General features: G+C 50.4%; 10 protein-coding genes across 10 annotated transcripts; 7 read left to right on the top strand and 3 right to left on the bottom strand.

Annotated features, from left to right (window-relative positions):
* Positions 1 to 276: 276 nt before the first annotated feature.
* PC9H_004873 (uncharacterized protein) lies at positions 277 to 1469 on the top strand (the record flags this gene model as incomplete). The annotated part of the gene is made up of 7 exons (XM_036774454.1): positions 277 to 459; positions 515 to 555; positions 613 to 842; positions 894 to 1052; positions 1108 to 1188; positions 1244 to 1309; positions 1360 to 1469. The coding sequence occupies 7 exons, from the start codon at positions 277 to 279 to the stop codon at positions 1467 to 1469; spliced, it is 870 nt and encodes a 289-aa protein (XP_036632956.1).
* A 38-nt stretch (positions 1470 to 1507) lies between these two features.
* Positions 1508 to 4841, bottom strand: SEC10 (Exocyst complex component 5; the record flags this gene model as incomplete). Its single annotated transcript, XM_036774453.1, has 15 exons — positions 1508 to 1913; positions 1971 to 2033; positions 2085 to 2295; positions 2350 to 2585; positions 2638 to 2715; positions 2766 to 3043; positions 3093 to 3452; positions 3514 to 3688; positions 3741 to 3862; positions 3915 to 4013; positions 4059 to 4267; positions 4317 to 4386; positions 4434 to 4597; positions 4649 to 4724; positions 4776 to 4841. 15 exons carry the CDS (start codon positions 4839 to 4841, stop codon positions 1508 to 1510), a joined length of 2613 nt encoding a protein of 870 aa, XP_036632955.1.
* Positions 4842 to 5372: 531 nt separating this feature from the next.
* On the top strand, positions 5373 to 8047 carry PC9H_004871 (uncharacterized protein; the record flags this gene model as incomplete). The annotated part of the gene is made up of 10 exons (XM_036774452.1): positions 5373 to 5663; positions 5715 to 5885; positions 5938 to 6220; positions 6274 to 6376; positions 6432 to 6519; positions 6570 to 6670; positions 6724 to 6801; positions 6857 to 7149; positions 7202 to 7452; positions 7502 to 8047. 10 exons carry the CDS (start codon positions 5373 to 5375, stop codon positions 8045 to 8047), a joined length of 2205 nt encoding a protein of 734 aa, XP_036632954.1.
* Positions 8048 to 8099: 52 nt separating this feature from the next.
* Positions 8100 to 8988, bottom strand: PC9H_004870 (uncharacterized protein; the record flags this gene model as incomplete). The annotated part of the gene is made up of 5 exons (XM_036774451.1): positions 8100 to 8123; positions 8188 to 8351; positions 8402 to 8490; positions 8542 to 8621; positions 8677 to 8988. The coding sequence occupies 5 exons, from the start codon at positions 8986 to 8988 to the stop codon at positions 8100 to 8102; spliced, it is 669 nt and encodes a 222-aa protein (XP_036632953.1).
* A 155-nt stretch (positions 8989 to 9143) lies between these two features.
* PC9H_004869 (uncharacterized protein) lies at positions 9144 to 10298 on the top strand (the record flags this gene model as incomplete). The annotated part of the gene is made up of 3 exons (XM_036774450.1): positions 9144 to 9616; positions 9678 to 10012; positions 10066 to 10298. 3 exons carry the CDS (start codon positions 9144 to 9146, stop codon positions 10296 to 10298), a joined length of 1041 nt encoding a protein of 346 aa, XP_036632952.1.
* A 164-nt stretch (positions 10299 to 10462) lies between these two features.
* Positions 10463 to 16393, top strand: PC9H_004868 (uncharacterized protein; the record flags this gene model as incomplete). The annotated part of the gene is made up of 16 exons (XM_036774449.1): positions 10463 to 10647; positions 10702 to 10861; positions 10919 to 11244; positions 11295 to 12105; positions 12159 to 12380; positions 12436 to 12683; positions 12737 to 12750; positions 12801 to 12818; positions 12868 to 12888; positions 12942 to 13210; positions 13264 to 14684; positions 14740 to 14789; positions 14839 to 15635; positions 15688 to 15825; positions 15885 to 16073; positions 16163 to 16393. 16 exons carry the CDS (start codon positions 10463 to 10465, stop codon positions 16391 to 16393), a joined length of 5100 nt encoding a protein of 1699 aa, XP_036632951.1.
* A 492-nt stretch (positions 16394 to 16885) lies between these two features.
* On the top strand, positions 16886 to 17833 carry PC9H_004867 (uncharacterized protein; the record flags this gene model as incomplete). The annotated part of the gene is made up of 1 exon (XM_036774448.1): positions 16886 to 17833. One exon carries the CDS (start codon positions 16886 to 16888, stop codon positions 17831 to 17833), a length of 948 nt encoding a protein of 315 aa, XP_036632950.1.
* A 929-nt stretch (positions 17834 to 18762) lies between these two features.
* Positions 18763 to 19479, bottom strand: PC9H_004866 (uncharacterized protein; the record flags this gene model as incomplete). The annotated part of the gene is made up of 1 exon (XM_036774447.1): positions 18763 to 19479. One exon carries the CDS (start codon positions 19477 to 19479, stop codon positions 18763 to 18765), a length of 717 nt encoding a protein of 238 aa, XP_036632949.1.
* Positions 19480 to 20121: 642 nt separating this feature from the next.
* Positions 20122 to 20763, top strand: PC9H_004865 (uncharacterized protein; the record flags this gene model as incomplete). The annotated part of the gene is made up of 2 exons (XM_036774446.1): positions 20122 to 20399; positions 20454 to 20763. 2 exons carry the CDS (start codon positions 20122 to 20124, stop codon positions 20761 to 20763), a joined length of 588 nt encoding a protein of 195 aa, XP_036632948.1.
* Positions 20764 to 20952: 189 nt separating this feature from the next.
* Positions 20953 to 21428, top strand: PC9H_004864 (uncharacterized protein; the record flags this gene model as incomplete). Its single annotated transcript, XM_036774445.1, has 3 exons — positions 20953 to 20973; positions 21031 to 21207; positions 21258 to 21428. The coding sequence occupies 3 exons, from the start codon at positions 20953 to 20955 to the stop codon at positions 21426 to 21428; spliced, it is 369 nt and encodes a 122-aa protein (XP_036632947.1).
* Positions 21429 to 23403: the final 1975 nt, after the last annotated feature.

Below are 23403 nucleotides of genomic sequence, written 5' to 3'. Positions count from 1 at the left end.
GAAAGCACCGACCCTTCCCTTCGTTCAACTGGGACATGTATCTATTTAAAGTACATATCATTAATCCTACTTATGTACCAGCAATTTTAGCTGATACTTACTATGTACTTAACACAAATTACAAATGCACCGTGTGCATATCGTGGATTCAGCTTCTGTTGACCATCTCGGTCTCCGCCCCTAGGAGTCTCTGCCACCCCTGGTCCCTCCTGTCTATCGGAGACGGATCTACTCACCCTCCAGTGTGAGTCGAATCCCCACCACCCCGATCCTCAAATGCTACTAGCAAGCTTCTGTCTCAGGAATTCGCTCCGCAGAAGTCTTCTTGGGTCATTCCGGTCGTATAGCGCGGCGCACAAGCAAGCCTTCCTAGAGCCAGTCGCGTCGCACCCTGGGATCGCTCGGCTTGCTCTTAACAGGCCTCAGAGCAAGAACGCAATATCATTGACGCTTCTCAAGGTGTGAGCCACGTGTACCCCACATCTGCTACAGAACTACAATTCTATCTCTGTAGGAACTAGGAGAATGTCTGGAGACCGCACATTATGATCCGAGGTGCGCTTAATATGGTGCAAGCGTTTCATAGAAGGCTGACCTGGATGGCCTTGACAGTATACGCGTCTTGATTATTAGCTCTACCACACCGGGGTCCTTCTGCGCTGGGGCCGACCTCATTGAACGACGCGGGATGTCACAAACACAAGTGAACAAGTTCCTCATCGACCTCCGAGCCGCTCTCGGGAAGCTCGAAGCGCTGCCCATGCCTACCATCGCTGCCATTGATGGCCCAGCACTGGGCGGAGGCCTGGAGCTGAGCTTGGCCTGCGATCTTCGCGTCGCAAGTAAGTTCTAGCTACGATATCCCATGATACATCCATCTAATTGACATTCAGGTAACAGCGTGACAAAAATAGGCCTCCCGGAAACGAAGTTGGGAATCATTCCTGGTGCTGGTGGTACACAACGCGTCACCAGGCTGATAGGTGTATCTAGAGCCAAAGATCTTATCTTCACGGCGAGATCCCTAATCGCCTCAGAGGCCCTGGAGTGGGGTGAGCATCGTCATCTCAACCGCGTCTCAGAGTCTAATTTCTACTTTGATTGTAGGGCTCATTGACTACGTCGCGCCACCCGAACAGTCGGCGCATGATTATGCTGTAGACTTGGCCACGAAGATCTCTTTGAATGGTTTGTTTCTTGCGCTACCATTCTGATGACATTTGATTGACTTCTGTCACCATAGCTCCCCTCGCACTGCGGGCAGCTAAGCAGGCTATCTCGCGAGCTGAGGATCTACCTCTGGAGAGCGGCGAGTGTCCAGAATATCCTCCCCGTTCGCAATAGCTAAACGTTCACCAGGACTTGATTTCGAACGAGCCTCATATGAGGTGCTTCTGAAAAGCCAGGACCGCTTGGAGGCCTTGCAGGCGTTCAAAGAAAAGAGAACTCCAGTATTCAAAGGAGAATAAGTGTATGACCGTACAGAACAAATAAACACAGGGTATACTCAGCCAAATGGCCGACTTGGGATGGAAAATCCGCTCGTGAAGCCCGCCGGAATAGTGGGCATGCCCATCGTAATACCATCACCAAGTTTGATACCCTCCAATTCCTTCATCATCAAACTGAGACGTCCGAACCTATCCCGTAGACCCTTCGCCTCCGTCGCAGCTCCGTTCGGCTCCTCTATATCGTTGAAACCCTTTTCGAACTGGCCCCAATCGCTGCGCAAGGCGAGGTACGGCTTCAGGAGGCTGGCGTCGATCCTGCCGAGGTAGTTCTCCGTCATGTATGACTTGAGGATCTCGGGCCGGACGAGGAATATGTTGCCCAGTTGTCTGATGAACTCGAAGCGTTCGTGTAACGCGGGTATGCCGAAAGTGCCAATGGTATCTTGGTATAGTTTCAAGTCCCTGAAGAACCATTTATTTTAGATGCCACGACGATGAACCACGCGGAAGTAAGCGTACTTCGCAAGCATCAAGCCTCCAGTCGCGCTCACGGGGAACTTGCGGAGGTGCTCCAAGAGTAAGCTGAGATAAAATTAGACATCGTGGCTTCGTAGTAAAGTCAGCCCGGCTGACCTGTGGAAAGCGACTCCAATTTCTGTTAGGAAGACCTCCAAATTCTTCCCACTAAGACTGTCTTGTGCTGCGTCGCGAAGCTTCTCCAATATCTCGCAACAAGCTTCGCATGGCTCCGTATTGACTCGCGCGAACGAGAGATCGTCATTTCGAGGCTTGAAATCGTTCTTCTTTTGTTTGGCGAGCTGGACAGAAAGCCATGCGACTATCACTACATACTGAAGGTCAGAAACCCAAACATAAACATGAAGGAGAACAAGACTACAATCAGTTATCTTCTGGAGGAGATTATTCGTGCGGTTCTCTATCCGACTTAGCGTCTGGTTGTTGAACACGACCATCTCGCGGCGCGTGGTCACCGAAGAGCTTGCAAGTGGGAGCAGCGCAACATTGATGTATTGTTGCCACAAGTGGGATATAAGGTCAACGGCTTTCAATATGCGGAGCAAGTCAAGGTTGGGTTCAGATTTCCCGTCGGACGTCTCCAAGCGTATTTGCGCACTATTGGCCCGCGTCAGTATTTGAATAGTGGTCAAGCTTAGGGGTTACTGACGTCTCCAAGGCAGTTTCGACATACGCCGTACCTATCGCTTCAGCGAGAACGCGCAGCAGTGCAAATATATTTTTGGCGCTAACACACAATTGTGAACACCCCAGCTTGAGAAGTAGTGAAAAACTCACACATCATTAGAAGAGCTCAACTCAACACATCTGCCTGTAGCTTCAGCGTGCCATTTTAGCATCTTCTCTGCTATGTCTATTCGGAGAAGACCATCTTCTTCTCGGACGGGATCGTCCTCCTTGCTGCGGTCGGTCTGGATACCACCAAAGCGCATGATCGCGGCAGCAGCCTGCGCAGAGGTTGTCGAGGCGCCGTCGACGGACGTCGTTGCGGCGGCGGCGCTGAGTTGGCCGACTACACGGTCAAACATAGAGGTTTTGCCTTTATGTGTTCGTTCCTGTATGTCGCGTGAGGGGATGCAGCCTTCGTACTTGGGGAAGACGTACATGATAGCGCGTAAACTGTGCGAGCAGCGTCGAGTACAAAAAGCCCAGGCTCCTAGATTCCCGCTCGAGGTATCGCTGGCCCTCCGTATACGGAACGAACAGCTCTTCCATCGCAATTTCGAGCATAGCGCTCACCGACGTCGACGACCCCGCGGGCACGGAGGGCACCGCGTCGGAGAACGTGCGCCGGAACTCGGCGACTTCGTTCGGGGTGCGGGGCGCGATGGACGGCAGGTCGTAGAGCTTGAGGTCGTCCACCAGCGCCGACAGCCGTACGTGAATCAGCTGGATCATGCGCAGATACGCGAGGTCGGAGATTTCGGTCGCTTTGTGTAGGAGCTGTTCTACGGTTTGCTGGATCTAGGTTGCAAAGGAAGGGATATAAGGCCGGTTTGTATGACCAAGTAATGGGGTGCCATACCGATTGCGCGAAGACGCGTTGCAAGAAGACTTGCATGACCACAGGAGGGTTTGGGAACACAGCCTTTACTATCTGAGTCTCTGTATCTACCGTTGCGCGGATCTCATCGAACAGCTCTTCCAGGCCTTGTTCGCTCTTAGCAGGAGCGGAATCCGGGTCGGGTAACAGTTTCCATCTGCACATCTGATAAGCAAAAGAGTCTCGAAGATGTGATGTTGAAAGCTTACAGTAAAGAGTCGTCCGACTGCTTATTCTGCCGCACGCGATTGATGAAGAAGTCGTGTTGGTTGACGTAGACTTGCACACATGACACACCACCGTTGAAGTCGAGCAGCGTTTGTGCACAATGCTGCAGGCAGTTAGCAAAGTTGCACAGCTAGGAGCAACAAGGTTGGACTAACATGCATCATCTTGGGGTCCCCGCGCCGGTAACTTCTGTCGAAGAGGTACAGCATCTCCTTCTCGAACTTCTCGCAGTATTTGTCGATAGCTTCTCGTGTCTGGCAATGTCATTAGATGAGAAGAAAGATCACGGTCCGTCCAACCTTTTCAGCAGAAGGCAAATCAACCTCTTTCGCCACCGTGTTCAGACGTCGCAGCAAGATCGCAACCTGCCGCCGCCCAACACGCCCCTCCTTCTTCAGAGTATCCAGTCTACTCGTGTCCCCTCGCGAGAACTGATTGTAGTAGTCGATGAGATCGTATGCCGCCTGCGCACGCTGTCGTTCGATGTGGATCGTCTCAAGCTGTTCACCTGCGCGTTCGTCCGTACGGGTTCGCTGTCTCCGAGACGACCGACTCACCTATCCGTATAGCCGTACTCCCCACCTCGTTCATCCTGCTCTCCATTCCTGAGAACGAATTGCCCACTGTCTATGCTCAAATCAGTGCGCTGAACAGGGCACATAAACGTAACGCACTTCGAAGCCCCGGTTGAGGTCTGTCATCTTCTTCGAGTATTCGCGCTCAGAGACCCGCACGCTCTTCTCCATTTGCTCCGTCTTCGTCTGTACATCCTTGCGCACAGCGATGAGCTTGTCGATCGCGGCCTCGAAGGTTTGGATGAATGGCTTGGGATCAAATGCTGTGGTCAAATTATTGTGGCGGAGACTTGTGAATGAGACTCGTCACTCACGTCCAGTATCAGCCTTTGACTTTGCAATAAGCTGCTCCGACATCGAGCCTACAAATTCGGTGACATCGAACTTGCCCTGATGGAATACTGGTTAGCGAAGGTAATATGAGTTGAAAATCGGATTTACTTCGAACACGGAGAGCTGCAGGTGCTTCGATGTACTTGGTTCCAGCTCCCCATTGCGTTTAGCCATCCTCCGCAGGGACTGTATCAAGTAGCAGTTGTGAGGATAGCTCGCATCATGTCCCCGAAGAGGCCTGGACAAGCAACGACAAACAGAGACGCGATCCCCCAAACAGATCCGTCTCCGATAGACAGCAGACACTAGGGGCAACGGGGACTACTAGAACGGTCCATTGAGAATCTGAGAGAAGATAAAACCAGGCGAAGATGATCCATGATACGCACACGGTGCATTGTAACTTGTGCCAAATTAGATAAGTATCAGCTGGTACATAAGTAGGCACAGAAATTACTCAATAAATCGTCAAAGTATTCCTGTGTGTCTCTTTCTAGGTGGTACGACTCAGGCAATATACTGTGATATTCTATGCCATACCGTATGCGAGACATCTACACTGTAACCGGGTTGGATCGTGGGAGAATGCAATGGCACTCGGCGTTGCTTGCGCTTGCTTGGATCGAAAGCCATTGGCCTCCGAGCGATCGATCGAATGATCGAGCTGTGCCTCAAAATTTGCGAGCACGTTCAACAAGACTCATCATGTCGGAAGCGGGAAAAAGTCTAGCGACCTTCCTGCAAATCCATCTGGCCTCGGATGTGAATGCTGTCACCCACCTGCCGTTTATCTTGACTTCTCTCTATCCAAACGATTTCAATCCCTCTCCACATCTCGTCAAATGGACAAATCGACTCAACTCGTTGATCCGTTCCAGTGATCCCAGTGTACAATGGACGGGGCTTTGCCTGGCTCACAAGACGTCCCAATGCTCGAGATCTCTGATGATCGACTCTGCAGCGAACTGGCTAGCATCGTCGATGTCCATTGCTGTAGTCTGTCCAGTTTCACCAACCGAATGCAATTCAATGCTAACATGAACCCAGAAAACGGAATGCGTGCCAGTGGCTAAGGCAGCGATTCGACTTGGGGTTCTTATTTTAATGGCCTGCGCGGACATACCAGAATTCCAACGTCAAATATCGACTCCGAACGTCGCTAAATTCACTTCCTCGTTGATTATCCTGACCGAAAAGTCAGCGAGCTTGGAACTGAAGGTTACTCCCTACCCTCGTTGCGTTGAAGTCCGGCAATTGACAATACCTCCAGAGACTGTGCTTTGATACATTAACCAACCTCACTCTGCGATATCCTAACCTGAATCGACCATCACATGCCGCCATGTCCACTCTTACCTTGAAGTTTCTCAGCGGTTCATTCCCTGTTCCTGTCGATCAAGAACTTATGACTGCATCATCTCGCCTCTTCTCCGTCCTACATCACACGGGTGGCAAGGTTGCCTCAGCCACTCTGTGGAGAAGCGCAATTGACTCGACTCTGTCCTTTTCGTGGTCTTCTTTCTCGGCTCTACGCACGACGTTTGGAGACGCGAGTAAGCCAACACCGTTGACTCGATACCAGTGGCTATCTACTGACGAGCTCAAGGTGGGCCACGGAACGTTGGAGCCGGCCAAGCCCCCCAAGATGATATCCCGCTCAAAGTCGATGCTTTGAGGTGCTGCACCCAAGTTCTGTGTGATTTACTCAAGTACGTGGTCAATGTATGAAACCACATATATAACCTGCTCAACCCTCTGGTGTAGGTCTCGTAGCAGTCGTCCTGTCATCGTTCCAATCGGTGCCTTGGCTGATTTCGCCATGGCTTTGCTCAAATGCAATCACGAAGAACTTGTATGTACCAACATGTTTGCCTACGGAATGGGTGTTGATTTCTGGTTTAGCAGGGAACAACCGTAGATCTTTTCGTTTCGAGTCAGGAACTACTAGTGCTTCCCAAACGGCTACACTTTGCCTGTGACCTACTGGAAGCGTTGGCCCTAAGGTAACGGAAATGCTAGCGGGGTTTGCCGTGGCTGAATGGTCATAATCAAACAGCGTCCAACACCATTTCACCCCGCATCTACCTCAAGTCATCGCCTACATGACCTATCATCTCCAACAGGATCTGTCACCGTGAGCATTTCCCCAATAGCTATGTAATCGATTTTTTAATAATCTTCTGTTTTAGTCCGGAGCGGTTGCACATCATCACGACACTACACGCGCTCCTCCTGAATTCACTCCCCTTGTCCTCACCATTCCTACCGAATCGTTTGGTGAAGGCTCTGTTACCCATCCTCACCGTCGTGCTGGAGTCGAAATCGCAGGCCGACGATACTAAAAACGCCATCACCGGGAATGGTTCAAAGAAGAGCAAGAAGAGAGCTAGAGACATGGAAGGCGATCAAGTACTGAGAACCACAACAGGTGTTGTGTACCCGACAAAACAAGAGGGCGAAACAGCGCTCATTACTCTGGATGGTGATTTTGCACCTTCGCAGACAAACAACCGTCCGTTAACTCCCTGCGTTAGTACTCAACGTGTTGCATGCCAACCCCGAGCTGGGAGATGTTATGCAGTCGCTCTCTTCGAGAGTACTCTTGTCGATGCTCCTGGCCTTGCCCCAAGTTGCCCCGTCTTCTCTGTCACCTGACATATCCTTCCATCGCAAACTATATCGCAAGTTAGAGACCACATGTGCTGATATCAGCGTAGGAACCTCGAGTACTATGAGCCGTAGTGTTCCTATGGTAGCGAAAGCGACATTGTCTCCGTATGGCACGGTAAGTTATCTTCTTATTGGCCTCGTTCAGCCCATTAACGTCATTCAAGGACGCAAACCAGGAAACTATAGAGCGACTACTACACCCCAGACTTCCGCCTCTCCTACGCACACAACCACACATAGAATCATTCGTTTTGTCGCGGAAAGAGGAAAGCAAAGAAGAGGCTGAAGCGAGGGCTGAGCTAGGGCTTACGGTGGATGAGGAAATGGCCAGCGATATACCCGCTCCCTCCAGTATGACAATGCAAGGCCAACAATCGAGTGTCGGAGTCCCTGCACCCGCACCAGCGGCCTGGCAGCCCCAAGCGTTCACACCAGTCCACAATATCACACAACAGCAAACCTCGGAGTCTACCTCGAGTCTTGCCGTAGCACCCGTTGCGGACCAAACCACCCAGCCTCCGTCGAGTTGGGATGTTGCCTCCAAAATTTTAATTGTGCCGGCGACCCCACTGTCATCGTCAAGATTGCAAGAGACATCTTCCCCATCTGTGATCACCCATAACCACACTCAAACACGTACGGAACCAGCAGCCACCGAAGAGCTTCCGTCGATAGACATGGACTCGGACTCGGATGCGGATTCAGACTAAATGGATTTCTGTTTTGTAGTCCGCATGCGTTTTGTTTTTGGGCGATGACTATCTACGTCCATAACATCGTCTCCTTCTGATCCGTAGCCCTTTACGGTGTGTCCGTTACCGTTACCATCGCCGGTCAATATATTCTGTACCTTCACGAGTACGATGAACGCCGAGATAGTTGTGAATAAGAAACGTACACGTACCCTGCTCAAAAATGCGCTTGCTATGGAGCTTTCTGGATCCAACAAGACTGCGCGTTTAAAGTGTGATTCTGCCTCTCGCAGTTGCGAATGATTGTAAGTAGAGCTTGCGTCTAGAAGGTATCTTCAAGCAACAGTCTATGAACCCGGTGAATGTGCTCACCTGACGTCGGTTGTGCTAGATACAGGGACAACATCCCAGCGAACATATGTAGCATCGGATTCTCTTGGTAAGGGAACGTTGGTAGATACCTATGCATCGGTGTAAGCTTAGATCCCTCGAAAGAAATAGCGAAGGAGTACAAATCTAGTTCACTAAGGGCTTCCTGGTATTTCGACGCGTTTATGAGGCTTATGATTAGTTCCTGTAGTATAGCTTCACGCTTTAACGGACATTCAGCTCGACAGTTTCGTCGGTTTATTAAACACGCCTCTTACATCGTTCGGATACTGCAGCATCATTATTCGCAGGAACTCAATGCTGCGTGATTCGTCACGAGTGTTTGAAGACGGGCTTTCGTTCGACAGGATTAACAGCGCCGTAGACCACATAACCATCCAGTCGGCCTCTTTGCACCGAGCCAATATTGACCAGGCGAGTCTTGCGCGTTCATTATCGCGCCGCTGGATCAAGAGGTGCAGCAGGTCATGGAGTCGACGGATGTGTACTTTCCTCGCGCTAGAGGCGGCGACTTGTACCCCATCCGAGAAGATGAACGAATGATCTTCTGGAGAGCGCCGAAGCAGCATTTGTTCGAAATATTCGACTCTGTACAGGTGTAATCCTGAGTGTCGGAAGACGACTCATCCCAATTCGGCAACACATTGTATGGGCGCTTATGCGATGATGGGCTTGGCAAGGAAGCGAAGCAGCGTACTATCTTCATACTATACAGCGACCACCAATGGACGATTTCACATTCGGCGCCGACGTATGGGGTGTAAACGAACCAATCAAAATCGAACCCTCCACCAGTGCTCTTGAAGAGCCCACGACACCCCTCGAGTCATATTTAACACCAAGAAACCAATTCGATGAGTTTGATGACGAGTTTGGAGAGCCAGCAGAGGCGACTGAGACAGAGGGAGGTGAAGATGATTTCGGTGATTTTGGAGATTTCGAGGAACCGCAGGATACACAGGGTGGCTCTACTCAGTTTGGAGACACTGGCTTTTTCGAGACTCCTTCGACATCGACGTTACCGGATGCATGGGAACCACTACGCCTCGATCCGTTGCCTGGCAGGCATCAACTAGAGCGGCATACTAGTGACCTCCTTACATCCTTATGGGGTCTGGGTAGTTTATCTGATGTTACGACGAGCGACGACATACGGGAAGCTGAAGGGATTGCTCAATTATTGATTTACCCAGAAAGGTACGCAACCCTGTATTATGTTGCAAGGTCAAGCCTCATCTGATTTGGTAGAAACACGTAGCCGCGACCTTTATAACAACTTGGTCAAATCTTTGCCTACGATCAAGCCTCCGAACTGGACGCGGTCGCGAATAAGGCGACAGCATCTGATCTCGCTGGGGGTACCGGTTAATCTCGACGAGGTCATGCCCCACGCGAATGGCAGACCCCTTCCACCTTTGCAGATCAGTACACGGCCGATGTCTGCACCTCCAGGTCCCAGACAAGTGCATGCTGAACTCGGAAGTACTACCAGACCGGGAACACCGCAACTAGGGAACAGACAAGGACCATCGTTTGGCCCGAAGCCAGAGCTCGATGAGAGCAAGATCATGCAACTCCTCAGCCTCAACCCCGGTTATTATTTCTCCGTCGCTTTTGTGCCTACGCAACTCACTTCCATTCAACAGATAATCTATCTCTCCAGCCTCTTCCGGTCCTAGAACGCTATCTAGCTGAAATCCGCAGCCAGACGGCGAATACTTCCGCTGTGTTAACACATTCGTTGCAAGCGAAAGATGCTCTGCAGCAGAACTCCGAGACCTATAACAAGCTGATCGCCGAGCTAGTTGGTGAAGCACAGAAGATCAAGACAGGTGCGAAGGTTCGGACGCCCATACGCAGGGGTAGTGGCATGGTATAGATTGTTATCCTTGGTCTGTAATTATACCATCTTCGAAGTACTGTAATACATTGTATCTCGAATTGTTTTCGATTCTTTGAGAGGAGCTTAATTGAGCATCACGTGACATACAGTACTCAAAAATTTGGGTGGTCTATTTTTAGGGCACATGCTCAGTGGTGGCCATGAATATCTCGCAGTCGATCCCGTCGACTGTGAAGAGCGTCTCCTTCTCTTTTCTGACCTCCGATGATATCCGGAGAATATCTGTCAAGCAAATTATAAATCCCGTCCTCCTCGACGATCTCAATAGACCAAATCATGGAGGCCTCTACGATCCCGCACTTGGTCCAAGCGAACGACAAGATATGTTAGTGCTTATTGTTCAGGACGAACATCAATTGCTGATATATATGTTGGAAAGCTGCGCGACATGTCATCTCACATACTTCTCGTGTCCTGGCCATTTTGGCCATATCGAATTACCTGCGCCAGTCTTCCACCCGCTCTTCATGCCAAATATGTTGAACCTCCTACGTGGGGTATGCTTATACTGCCACCGATTTAAGATGGGAAGGAGTGTGGTAAGTCATCGTCATCTTGGAGAAAGCATCTCAGTTTATTTGACTTGACCGGCTTAGATGTGCAAATACATTGCGAAATTCCGCCTGCTGGAGCGCGGGCTCTTGGATGCAGCTCAAGGTATCGACGAGATACACATAAGGGTCTCAGGTTTAGGGAAACGTGGCGTTCCGCAGGATGACGATGAACCTGCCGAGGTTTCGGAGGAATCCTTCGAAGACTTCCAGAAGCGCATCAACCTATACGTTCTGCTCCATCTACAGCGAACAGAAAACAAGCGTGACAATTACAAGGATGGCCAAGTCTACCAAGCTCGAAAACAACTGATAGCTGAGTTCCTCAAGACAACGACGCTGAATAAATGTCATAACGAAGGCTGCTTTGCGTAAGTGGGAGGTATCTGTGTGTTTGCTTCATTATACTAAAGCTAATTAGGCCTGCGTACACCTTCCGTAAAGAGGGTCACACCAAGATCATCGAGTATGACCTAACAAAGAAGCAGAAGAACTCGCTCCAAGGATTAAAGCGGCCAAATGTCCTCCGCGAAGAGAAACTGTTTGGCGACCTCCCAGCAAAGGAGGTCAATGGTAGCACAGACCAAGATGGAGATGTGGAGATGGATGTCGATGGTCCCGAGTCGAGTCCGGAACCAAGTGACGACGAGGGAGAACCTACGGATCCGGCAGCTTTGCCTAAAAGTGCTAGTGGGAAGGTCAAGACTGCTCGAGGACGAGCAGAACGCGTTGTAATACCTGAAGAGTGTCGTGCTCATCTTCGACGCTTGTTCCGTCGCGAAGCCCTCATCTGTTCGTTACTGTATGGGCGCCATGGTCATTTCGCTCCTCTGACGCCTGCTGGATTTTCGCTCGCTTCTCCCGATATATTCTTCATCGACGTGATCCCTATTACACCTACGCGTTTCCGACCTCCTGCGAAGATGAACGACACGCTCTTCGAGCATCCCCAGAATGAATTGCTTTCCAAAGTCCTGAAAACCTCATATCGTCTCCGTGACCTCAACAACGATTTGCGGGAAGCGTCTGAGAAGACAGCCGAACTGGATGAGGCCAATCGCCGACGGATTCTAAGCATGCTGCTTGATAGCGTGTTGCAGTTACAAGTGGACGTCAACAGTTTCATGGATAGCAACAAAAATCCGTCTCCTATGCCTCAGGGGAAGCTTCCTCCAGCAGGTGTCAAGCAGTTACTCGAGAAGAAGGAAGGCTTGTTCCGCAAACACATGATGGTATGGGGTGCCATTTTGCTTTATTCGGTACGAGTATTCATTCCAGCATATAGGGCAAACGAGTCAATTACGCCGCTCGCTCCGTTATCTCTCCCGATGTTAATATCGAGCCCAATGAAATTGGTATACCACCGGTCTTTGCGAGGAAGCTCACATTCCCTGAGCCGGTCACCCCTTTCAATTTTCACGAAATGCGTCAGAGAGTCATAACAGGTCCACATGGATACCCAGGTGCTACGATGGTCGAATACGAGAATGGCGATCAGTTGTTCCTTGTCAGTTCCTTTCTTGGAGCGCACTTCTACGATGGCTCACTATAGTGTCATGCAGGATAAAATGAGTGTTGAACAGCGCACTGCTATTGCTAATCAATTGTTGACGCCCCAAGACAACGAACGGACGAAGGGCGGGTTGTACACACGAACTCCCTCTGTCAACAAGAAAGTCTATCGACATCTGCGAGATGGCGATATGTTGATCTTGAATCGGCAGCCCACCCTCCATAAGCCGAGTATGATGGCACATAAGGCTCGAGTACTGCAAGGAGAAAAGACCATCCGCATGCACTATGCCAACTGGTATGTGTATCATACTCTTGTCGAACTCGATTCTTTCACTAATTATATATCAGTAATTCGTACAACGGTAAGTAGCTTCACGCCGAGATAAAATAATGACTGAAAGTGTCCCCACAGCTGATTTTGATGGTGATGGTGTGTGCCTTTCTTTTGTCCCCTTTCGTCCGTTCTGACTGCGCCGTAGAAATGAACATACATTTCCCTCGTAAGTACTATAACTATATGCGGTGACACCACTCCAATCTTTCCTTTTACCAGAAAATCAGGTAGCTCGCGCGGAAGCAATGTTCATTGCTAACACCGATAATCAATACCTCGTACCAACATCAGGAAACCCATTGCGTGGTCTGATTCAAGACCACGTTGTTGCTGGGGTCTGGATGACTTGCCAAGATGCGTTCTTCACCCGAGAGGAGTATTTCCAACTACTCTATGGTTCCTTACGTCCAGAAGACGATCAGAGCCGACTGGTCACACTTCCGCCGACTATATGGAAACCCAAACCTCTTTGGACGGGGAAGCAAATTGTCCGTTTGTTGTCCTAACGCGATCATGATCGGCTCTGATGGTATACGCTTAGATCTCGACTATTCTGAAAAACATCACACCTAGTCATACTGATGGTCTCAACCTGCGCGCAACGGCAAAAGTCCCTGGACCTCTATGGGGCCCCGATTCAAAAGAAGATCAAGTCGTTTTCATGAACGGAGAACTTCTCTGTGGCGTCCTGGACAAAGCAGCTTTTGGTGCCTCTGATTACGGCCTCATCCACTCTGTCTACGAACTTTATGGCGCAGAGATCGCTGGAAGATTACTCGGCATCCTCAGTCGACTCTTTACCAAATTCTTGCAACACCGTGCTTTTACTTGTCGGATGGATGATTTGATTCTCACTCCGGATGGAAATGCAAAACGTGTCGACCTGCTGAATAAAGACAAGAACCTTGGTACCGAAGCCGCCATTGACAATTTCCCATCTTTAAAGGATACCCCTCAGAACGAGCTACCGGCGGCTCTTTCAAATCTACTGGAGGATGTCCTACGAGATGACAACAAAATGGCTGGCCTCGATATGACAGTGAAGACAAAGCTAAATGATCTCACGGCATCTATCACCAAGGCCTGTTTGCCTTCGGGACTGTACCGCAAATTCCCTCACAACCACATGCAGGCCATGACTGTCTCTGGTGCGAAGGGTAGTGCGGTCAACGCTCGCCAAATTTCCTGCGCTCTTGGTCAACAGGAATTGGAAGGCCGGCGAGTACCTGTCATGGTCAGCGGAAAGACGCTACCGTCGTTCAAGTCGTTCGAAACGAAGGCGATCGCCGGTGGTTATGTCGCCAGCCGATTCTTGACTGGGATCAAGCCTCAAGAATTCTACTTCCATTGTATGGCTGGCCGTGAAGGTCTCATCGATACAGCCGTCAAGACATCGCGTTCAGGGTATCTGCAACGGTGTTTGATCAAACATCTCGAGGGTATACGAATTCACTACGACCACACCGTTCGCGGAAGCGATCAATCCGTCTACCAGTTCCACTATGGTGGCGACGCTATCGACGTCACGAAACAAAAGCATCTCTACCAATTCGAATTCGTCGCGCTCAATGAAGTCTCCCTTGCCAATCTCTACAAACCTTCGGCTGTCATCAACTCTATCAATGATCATGAGGCCGTTGCATACATGAAGAAAGTCCTCAAGCGCCCGGCTGACCGTCCAGACATGACCAAACCCTCTAAACGTGACAAGTATGAGCCGGCACTGTCATTATATAGCCCAAGTAGATACCTGGGTAGTACTTCCGAGCAATTTGCGACCGCCGTGGCTCGTTACGTCAAGACAAATCCAGATAAACTTCTCGAGACGAAGGATATTGCGGAACAGATGCCATCCAGATACTCCCCCATTTCCCCGTTGCATTTCCGTCTGTTAATGAACATCAAGTACATGCGGAGTCTTGTTGAACCCGGGGAGGCTGTCGGCTTGCTCGCATCGCAAAGGTATGCAAACACTCCACTAAGCCTATGCTCGACATAGGGTTGATCATCTTTGCAGTATTGGGGAGCCCTCAACTCAGATGACACTGAACACTTTCCATTTCGCCGGTAAGTCCGTTTAATCGGTGCCCAAAGGATCATCAATAACCTCGAGTAGGCCACGGTGCCGCGAACGTCACACTGGGTATTCCTCGTCTGCGAGAGATCATTATGACTGCCTCTCGAAATCCCAAAACGCCTTCTATGAATATGACAGTTCGGCCAGGCGTATCAAGCGAAGACGTTAAGTTGTTCTGTACGCGAGCTAGCAGGCTCGTACTTTCCCAAATCATCGACAACGTCACGGTCAAGGAGCGATTGAAGGTCGAGGGAGAAACTCGACGAACCGAGTTCTCGGTCAAGCTCTCATTTTTCCCCCAAGAAGAGTATGAGGCCGAATACGACGTAGAGCATTCCGAGATTATGGGTTGCTTCGCCTCGAAGTTCCCACTTCTTTTGAAGAAGGAGATGCAGCTCGAGATGAAGCGACTGGACGCGGATCTTAAAAGTCAGATTGCTGAGCTGGGTAAGGGCAAGAAAGAGAGGGGCGGTGCCGCCGACGCAGCAGATGACGAAGAGGCGGACGAAGCTGAACCCAAGCCTAAGCGAGGCCAGGACGAGGAGAGCGAAGCTGGTGACGGCGATGCTGACGATGAAAAACGGTCTCGACAAAAGAAACAGATGGCCACTTACTCTGACGACGAAGATGAGGGCGAAGGTGGGGACGAGTACAACGAAGCGGCCATAGAAGCGGCGTACGCATCGGACGATGGGGAGGTTGTCGAAGACGAAGCGGTATCGTCGAAGAAACGAACGAAACTAGCATCGCGGGTCGTCGCTGACTTATTTATGAGAAATCTACATCTGGCAACAACGTTTGACTTCACACCATTCGAATGCAATTTCGAACTTCAGGTGAAGCACTCTTTCCTTTGTTGAATGAAGGGCCGTCCTGACCCTTGGCCAGTTCTCTCCCGGAATGCCAAAACTATTGCTCGTTGGGATCATCGAGAGAACATGTCGGGCTACTGTCATTCGTGAGATCCCTGGGATTGTGGACTGTCTTCAAATAAAGGAATCAAAAGACGATGCTTCAGTAGTGAAGGTATTTACTTCCCTTCCCCGTTCATAATACCGAGTGAACTCATTGTCCGATATGGTTAGCTCAATACCAATGGCTCCAACCTCAAAGGAATGTGGGACTTTGCGACGTCTTCTGACGAAAGCATCTTAGTCGACAATGAGATTTACTCCAACGATATTTATGCTATTCTCAAGACATATGGCGTAGAAATGGCTCGCGCTGCAATTCTTCGCGAGATGAGTGGCGTGTTCGGCGCCTATAGCATTCAGGTGGACAGACGTCATCTCGAACTGATTGCTGATTACATGGCAAGTTCCGCTGCATTGTCTCTTAAACGTGCCCTCATGATCTTCCCCAGACTTTTGATGGTGGCTATAAGCCCTTCAACCGAAGCGGCATCTCCACCAACGCATCTCCACTGCTAAAAGCTTCTTATGAAACCACCGCCGCGTTCCTCTCCGATGCGACATTATATGGTGATTACGATGATCTCTCTACGCCGTCTGGGAACATCGTTCTTGGCAGACCCAACTTTACGGGAACCGGAGTCTTCGATGTTGTGATGAAAACCGACGCGCCTTCGCTGTAAAAGTAACTATATCCGAGTTGTATCTTGCATTATTTATCCTTTGTGGCATAATTGTTGAATCGCTTTCTTGGCTGTAATAGATTTCACATCACTACAAAGCACCAAACTCTTACGAGCGTCGGAGTCGTTGAGACTATTGTTATCGGAGTCCGCGTCATGTAGAACGTGTCTAGTCGCAGACCGACGTTCCTGAGGTGACCGAGGGTCAGAGAATGGACCTTGATTCTCTGGGCGGACCCGATTCTCTGCATTCCGCAGGGTATGCGCCTCGCCTTGACGACAAGGCTAGAATCATCTGGGTAAATGAGACGCGAACTGTCACGCGTGACAGTTCGCGTTGTTGGCTTATATTTGCTCCTATTTGCTGCACGAGGCCTTGGTGTGGCTCAATTATTTTAATAGCAGCTTGCCTCCTGTTTGTTCAACCCCTTCCCCTTGCCAGACGCGAATTCGATCCCGCAACATTCACGACACGACTATCTCGACTTCGACATGAGACGTTCCGGCCCTCTTCAAGAGCTACCTCTTGAACAATTCTTACCAACTTCCTCGAAAGTACGACCCAATAAGCGACCTCTATCTCCTGGGGCCCCAAACCTTTTCAGCCCGACCAAACGTCGCCTACTTGAAGAGGAGGGCATCTTCACGCCGGAGAAGACCACAAAGAGTCCGTTCTTTGCTTCCCGAGGGGCAACACCTTCGTACTTCTCTGCTGTGCTGTGCGGCCCCGAGAGCCCCGCGCGCAAACTCGACTTTTCGCCCTCGAAACGCACGAACCAGGAAGGGAGCAGTAAAGTAACGAAGGAGGAAGCACCATCGTATACCTCGCCAAGCGTAGCGACGACGTCGACTATCATTGCGGCGGAGGCTTCATCGGACTCGAACCACTTATCGGCAACACCATTCGAGGAATTCTCGGATGATGAGTCCAGTGATTTTGAATTTGACTCATCAGCGGTTCTTGGTCAGAGTCGCGCCCCGAACATGATCCCACGCGAAATGCCGCCACCACCCGATCCACAATCCCAACACTATCCCGGTTTCTCTATTTATCAAGATACTCATATCCTTATTCCCCGCGCATCCGAAAACAAGACCCCACCTTCGCAGGAGGACGAATCGACGAAGGAGAATATCGCGCCCCGACGGAAGCTGAAGAAGTCCGCCACAGTGCCACTTTCTCCAAGTTCTGTTAGCATGAAGAACCTTGACCTAAGCGGCCCGAGTAAAGCTCGTAGTACCCCCGTCACGCCAAAGCCCGCCGCGTTCCTCCGCCCCCGTCCTCCATCGCCTACGCCACGGAGGCCCATCGTTGGCCTACATCCAGCGTCGGCCTTGACACCTATGGCCAACCCTAGTGCTCGGAGGGAGCTCAGGCGTATGCTTGAAAGGGAAGCGGATACGGCAGACAGTGAGGACGAAGAAGAACACGAACTCTGATGCATCGTCAACCTTGAAGCGTTCCTGCCACGGACATTTATGATTTCTTCTTGATAAGTTCTAGCTTTATCCTCATCTCAACCCATCTATCTATTTCAATGTATTTTCTTACGACGCAACTTTCCAAATGACCGCTCTAGCTTTGTACAGTCTATACATGCCGCCTCGTACTACACCTCTACTGTAGTTATCATAGATTTGTCATTAGTTTTCTCACTACGTTTGGGAACGCTACAAATCATCCCACTGGTTCATCTAGTCACATGATCGTCTTACAGCGAAGCCAACACCAAGCAGTGACACGTAGATAACGACCACGACCACGACCACAACCTTTTCATCCACTTGACAATGAGCACAATGAGCTCGAGAATCACCCTTCTTTTGCTCATTTGTGGCTTTCTGCCAGCCGTACTCGCTCAATTTGGAGGATGGGATTTCAGCCAGATGTTTGGTCAACAGCGCCAACAAGAACCACCGTCTGGTACATCGCAGTGGGCCGCTCAGGCTGACACGGGTATGAAATGTACAACAACTGATGAAATTTCCGTCTCATGAAGTTATTTCCAGTGCCATGCTCGCACTATCTATGCCCAACAACTTTGGTTTGCGTGCGGAAACCCACAGACTGCCCCTGTCCCGACGTGCAGGACATCAAATGCACAATACCTGACGCGGAGGACAAGGATTCCGGTACTGTGGTCTGTGTGCGAGGAGAGAAGCAGTGCGCAGAGGTGGAGAGATTGATGAAAATGGGATCTACCAAAAAGTAGCATGTAGGCATCCTTGTCCTAACCCCCATTACTCTTTCTAATTGTTATCGCCAACGCTATAGCCCGTAACTTGGCTGTAAATAACGTTCCCTTGCTGCAATACAATTAGGAGGGTTAGAGACGGATAGGTGGGGTAATGCCTACAATAACCGTCCGTCAAATAAAGTCTCCTTCCTCGGCCTCCTTGGTCGTAGTCTCCGTGACCTCTGCCATGGGTCTCCAACTATCCGGTTCCCCCTCTTTCCTCGCTATCAAGTGCCCACATAAACCCAGCCCCCCCACCAAGGTGAATTCCACGAATGTAAGAAAACATTGCAAGCGCTGCGTGTGGGCATTGGCCGCGACGCCTTGCATATTAAGCGTGTTCACCTGGTATCCAACAGCTTCACCCTTCACAAGTACCACCATTGTCGTGATAAACCCCACGAGCCATCCTATGGATACGATGTAGGCGCACAATATCGTCGTGGAGTAATAGCTCGGATAGCCTTCTTCCCGTTTACGATGTGCGACTACGAGCACAACGGATAGGAAGATGATGGTGATTGCGGAGACTGGGGGCGTCACATACAGCGAAAGTACGCCCAGGTCGAGCATGGATACGATTAGTGATACAGAGGCGCCCAGAAGCGAGGCTACGGTCAAGACGAAGAGGGACTGCGGCATGGGGACCTTGACTTTCGGCAGCTCGAAGAAGGTGAGTGACTTGAGCATCGTAGGATTTGTTTGGGAGTGACCAGCACTCGTTTCGTTTGTAGGCGACCAGCACCGACTCAAGAGCGTAATGGCCAGCAAGACGAGCAAGAGCGAAGCCGCCAAACCACGAGTGGAACATTTTATACGGTCAACTGCGCCATGAAACTCGGAGCCCATGTTGTGATAGCGATGCCCGCGATCAAGGACACAGCCGATTCAAAGTGTAACAGTCTATAACATCCTGTAACAGCTTCCACGCGGATGCTAAGCGCCTAATAAGGACTTCAAACCGACGATGTTATCATGGGAGAATCAATTATATATGGTCTGAAAGTTCCCTTGATCGTGTCTTGGCTTGCGTCCCACATATATTCGAGGACCACCGTCTCTCACGAAGTCAACTTCCATTCTCAGAAAACATACCTAATCCGCTATCCGTCCACCCAAGCCTTGCTTCTGCGCTTCGCGGGATGTAAAGCCATGACTTCATGGATGTTCTGCAACTTACACGCGGGCGGGGAGGTCGGCAAGGTCTTCGCTTACCTCGCTACATAAAGGCAACATACCCCGCCTTCCCAATTCGAGAAATGTTGTGGGTTGTTCCTCTACTTCTGTCCCTCCTCGCCTATGGGCAGGACGCCCAACGGGCTGCTGATGCGTTCACTCAAGGACGTGTAGTCCCTGATGTGCTTCCCTCCTTCAGCCCGCTGGCTGCCATCGACGTTGTCTTCACCGACCCGACCAATATGCAGCAGCTGAACGTTACCCCAGGCATGAATTTAACTATGACCCGTAAGTTCTTTGTGCATTTTCAAAGACATGCAGGTGCCTGATGCAATACCTGTTCCTCTAGAGACCTCGATCCAGCCTCAGTTCTTCCTAAATACAACTAACACGACCCTTGCTAATGGGACGTTTGTGCTCGCCATCATCGACCCTGATGCGCCTACTCCACAGAACACGTCCGTCTCCCAATTTAGACATATGCTTGGGGGCGACTTCCGTGCAAACGCGACTGGAGGGCTTCTCATGAATACTAGTGCTGCACTTTCCGACTTCGTGCCGCCCACACCCCCTGCGGGCTCCGACCCACACAGGTTCGCATAAGCTATGGTTCTCATGCGGTTGACCATGACTGATGTCGGCAATAGATATGTCATACTGCTCTTCAATCAGTCGGCGAATTTTGATACCAATGCCCCGCCATTGGTCAACGCAAGCACACCGCGAACCAACTTCAATATTTCCATGTTCGCCAGTGCTTTGCAGCTCGGAACGCCCATCGCAGGGACTTTCTTCCTTACTGGGCCAGACAACTCGTCGACGGCGTCAGGTGCAGCACCGTCGTCGACAGCACCTACCGCCCCTGGTTCCAACGGCGCGGCGAGCTATGGCGATGGGAAGACGGCAGGGATAGTGTCGGTTGTGACCATGATGATTCTCGCGGCTGCGTGGGTTTGATCTCGAATCAAAATCAGTTGTATATTTCGAACTTTGGATAATGTTTCGTACGAATCCCAATCCGAGTCGTGTGTATTCAGAATCGGAATCGTGTGTAGGCTCGATGGGGATCCGATCGGCTGTTTGAAATGGGCATTGTCCCCAGAACCAAATAAGCATCAACTTATTACCTCCTCTTTCCGTTCACCCATGGCGCTTGCACGACCTACGGTAAGACGACGGCTTCAACGCATTCCACAGTACACTAGCTGAATACCCCTTTTGTAGACTAAACTACCGCCTGGCGCGAACAGGATACTCTTTGTTAAGAACCTGAACTATCAAATCACTGGAGAGGACTTGTATGACTTGTTCGGCCGATACGGCAGCATCCGACAGATTCGAATAGGGAACGAACAAAAGACGAAGGGGACCGCGTTTGTCGTCTTCGACGACGTTATGGATGTACGTTCAACCTTGTTGTTCACGGGGGACCCGCTGACGTTAAAGTACAGGCCAAAAATGCTTTGGACCATCTTAATGGTTTCCACTTACAAGAGCGATACATAGTCGTGTTGTACCACATGCCTGCCAAGCAAGATGCAGCAGCCGCGAAAGCGGACCTGGCCCGACGGGAAGAAGAGCTTGCTCAGTTGAAATCGAAGCACGACATAGGCGACGATTGAATCCAGTCTCCGACGCACATCTAGCTGTCCATATATTGTCTGCTTCTGTATTGTATGTCACCCAGTCATTTCAATGCATGTAATACCCATTGGGTTCACAGAAATACACCTCGTCATCATGTCGACCTTGCCTCGCACGCCGGACAAAATTTATCGATGTGAGGTGCTAGCATGAAGTGAGCAATCGTGCCTTTGGTGTTGGGTCTGTTCAACGCACAATACTGTTGCGGAAACTGTCGGCTACAAGAGGTGGCCGTCAGTGTTGCATCTGTAGCCACGTGGAGGTTGGGCTTACTATTGCCAGCATGTCCGTATGCATTGTTGGCCTTGGCAGTCTGGGGGGTGGTGTGGACTGAATTTACAGTTGACAAGGTTGCATTTGATCTACACCGCGATGTAAGTATGTCCGTCTGTCGGGAGCGAAAGCTTGACCTCTTCATCGGGCTATCAACCTCGCGTCAAATCGCCCTTGCACACCGCAACAAACTGTAACGCACCTGCGTAACACCGTGATTGCATCTAGGTGACTTGTCGAGGCTTGCCCACCGGCAAAGGGCTATTCAAACTCACCGTTTATATATGTTGCGCACTCTAAATTCCGTAAGTGCCGTCCCTTGCAGCGATGGAAAGAATTCGCTCACTGTCTTAAGTAGCACATCGCAGAAAGCGGGGCAGTGAATCGCAAGGCAGTAGCTTTGCCCTTACCTCTCTCGCCATTGGGTTTATATGTAGACCATGAGTCAGCCTTTAGATTTTGACCCCAGCCCTGCGGGTAGATGCCGAGGTTCGCAATGAATGTAAGATGATCGCTGCTTGTTTTGTGTTCTTCTGAAGTCGGAACTGTAGCTAGCAATTCATCGAGCTTACCTCGGCGGTGAACGCACATAATTAACGTGCGAAATTGCTACGCCTTGCCAGGTCATAGACATTAGCAGTCTAGAAACCAACTTTCGCGATGCATCTCTGAGCGCCGCCGTGAGTCATACGACACCTTGTTCAATGCAATGAACTAACCGCCTTGTAAATAATGGACAGCATTAGGTTTATTATACTTCCGTCTTCGAGAACTTTCAGCTTCATTAGTTCTAGACGGACATTATCGTGATGTGGGTTAACCCCGTGGAACCATGCCAATCGTGGGCACTAATCGGACGCATATCACAGTTAATTAGCTTCGCACTCAGGTTTTGATTCCGTTTCTTTTGAAACTTTAATACTAAAAGTATAACTTAGGGCTTGACGACATAGAGTGAGTTGTCGTGCCTTATCGACGTGGAGAACACGCATTCGCGGGCATCCCCATTCGCGGCGACTTCGGAAGAATGTTCATTCCCTGTCCCCCAGTTTACGGCCCAACATACAGACTGCGATGATTTGATTCGAGCATCTGCCGATTGCCTGCTGTGCAGCGCTTACCGATTCCGAATACAAAGAACCCCGTCGGTCGAAGGCAAGGCCACTGACAGATTACAGCAGGAGAAAGGACCTCGCCTGTAGAGGATTGGCTGAGCCCTGCACAGTGCCCCAACTTAGGGGCCCCCACCTGTCTGCGTGTGCCTTCCTAGAATGTTGGGCGAATCGGAGAACTCCTTGGAACATCAGTGACAAGAACTTATCTTCTCTCTGCGAAAGGCAATTATTTTATATCACTCCTCCAGGGAGATGGCGCCTGTGCGATGGTGCAACCCCATCGCATGTCGCCCGACGGTTCTACAAGGGCATCTATCGGTCCTTGATTGCCGCTGCGGACATGTGCTGGCGATGCACCGCCTGTGAGCTCTCTTCTTTCCAGCCTGCCTGATAAGACTCTCATGCATGAGATACCCTTGTCAGGCCCCTCATATGGTTCGGTGCTTCTCTCTTATTCCGCCTGGGCATCTTCAGCTTCGGGGTGCTTCAGCTCTCTGGGAATCCGTCTATGATCTGTATGATCTCTGTGGGTTCATATGGCCTATTCAGATTGCGCCGATAATTT

Source organism: Pleurotus ostreatus (assembly GCF_014466165.1).
Source record: "Pleurotus ostreatus strain PC9 chromosome Unknown scaffold_3, whole genome shotgun sequence".
Classification (NCBI taxonomy): Eukaryota; Fungi; Basidiomycota; class Agaricomycetes; order Agaricales; family Pleurotaceae; genus Pleurotus; species Pleurotus ostreatus.
This window is presented reverse-complemented; position numbering and strand designations above follow the sequence as displayed.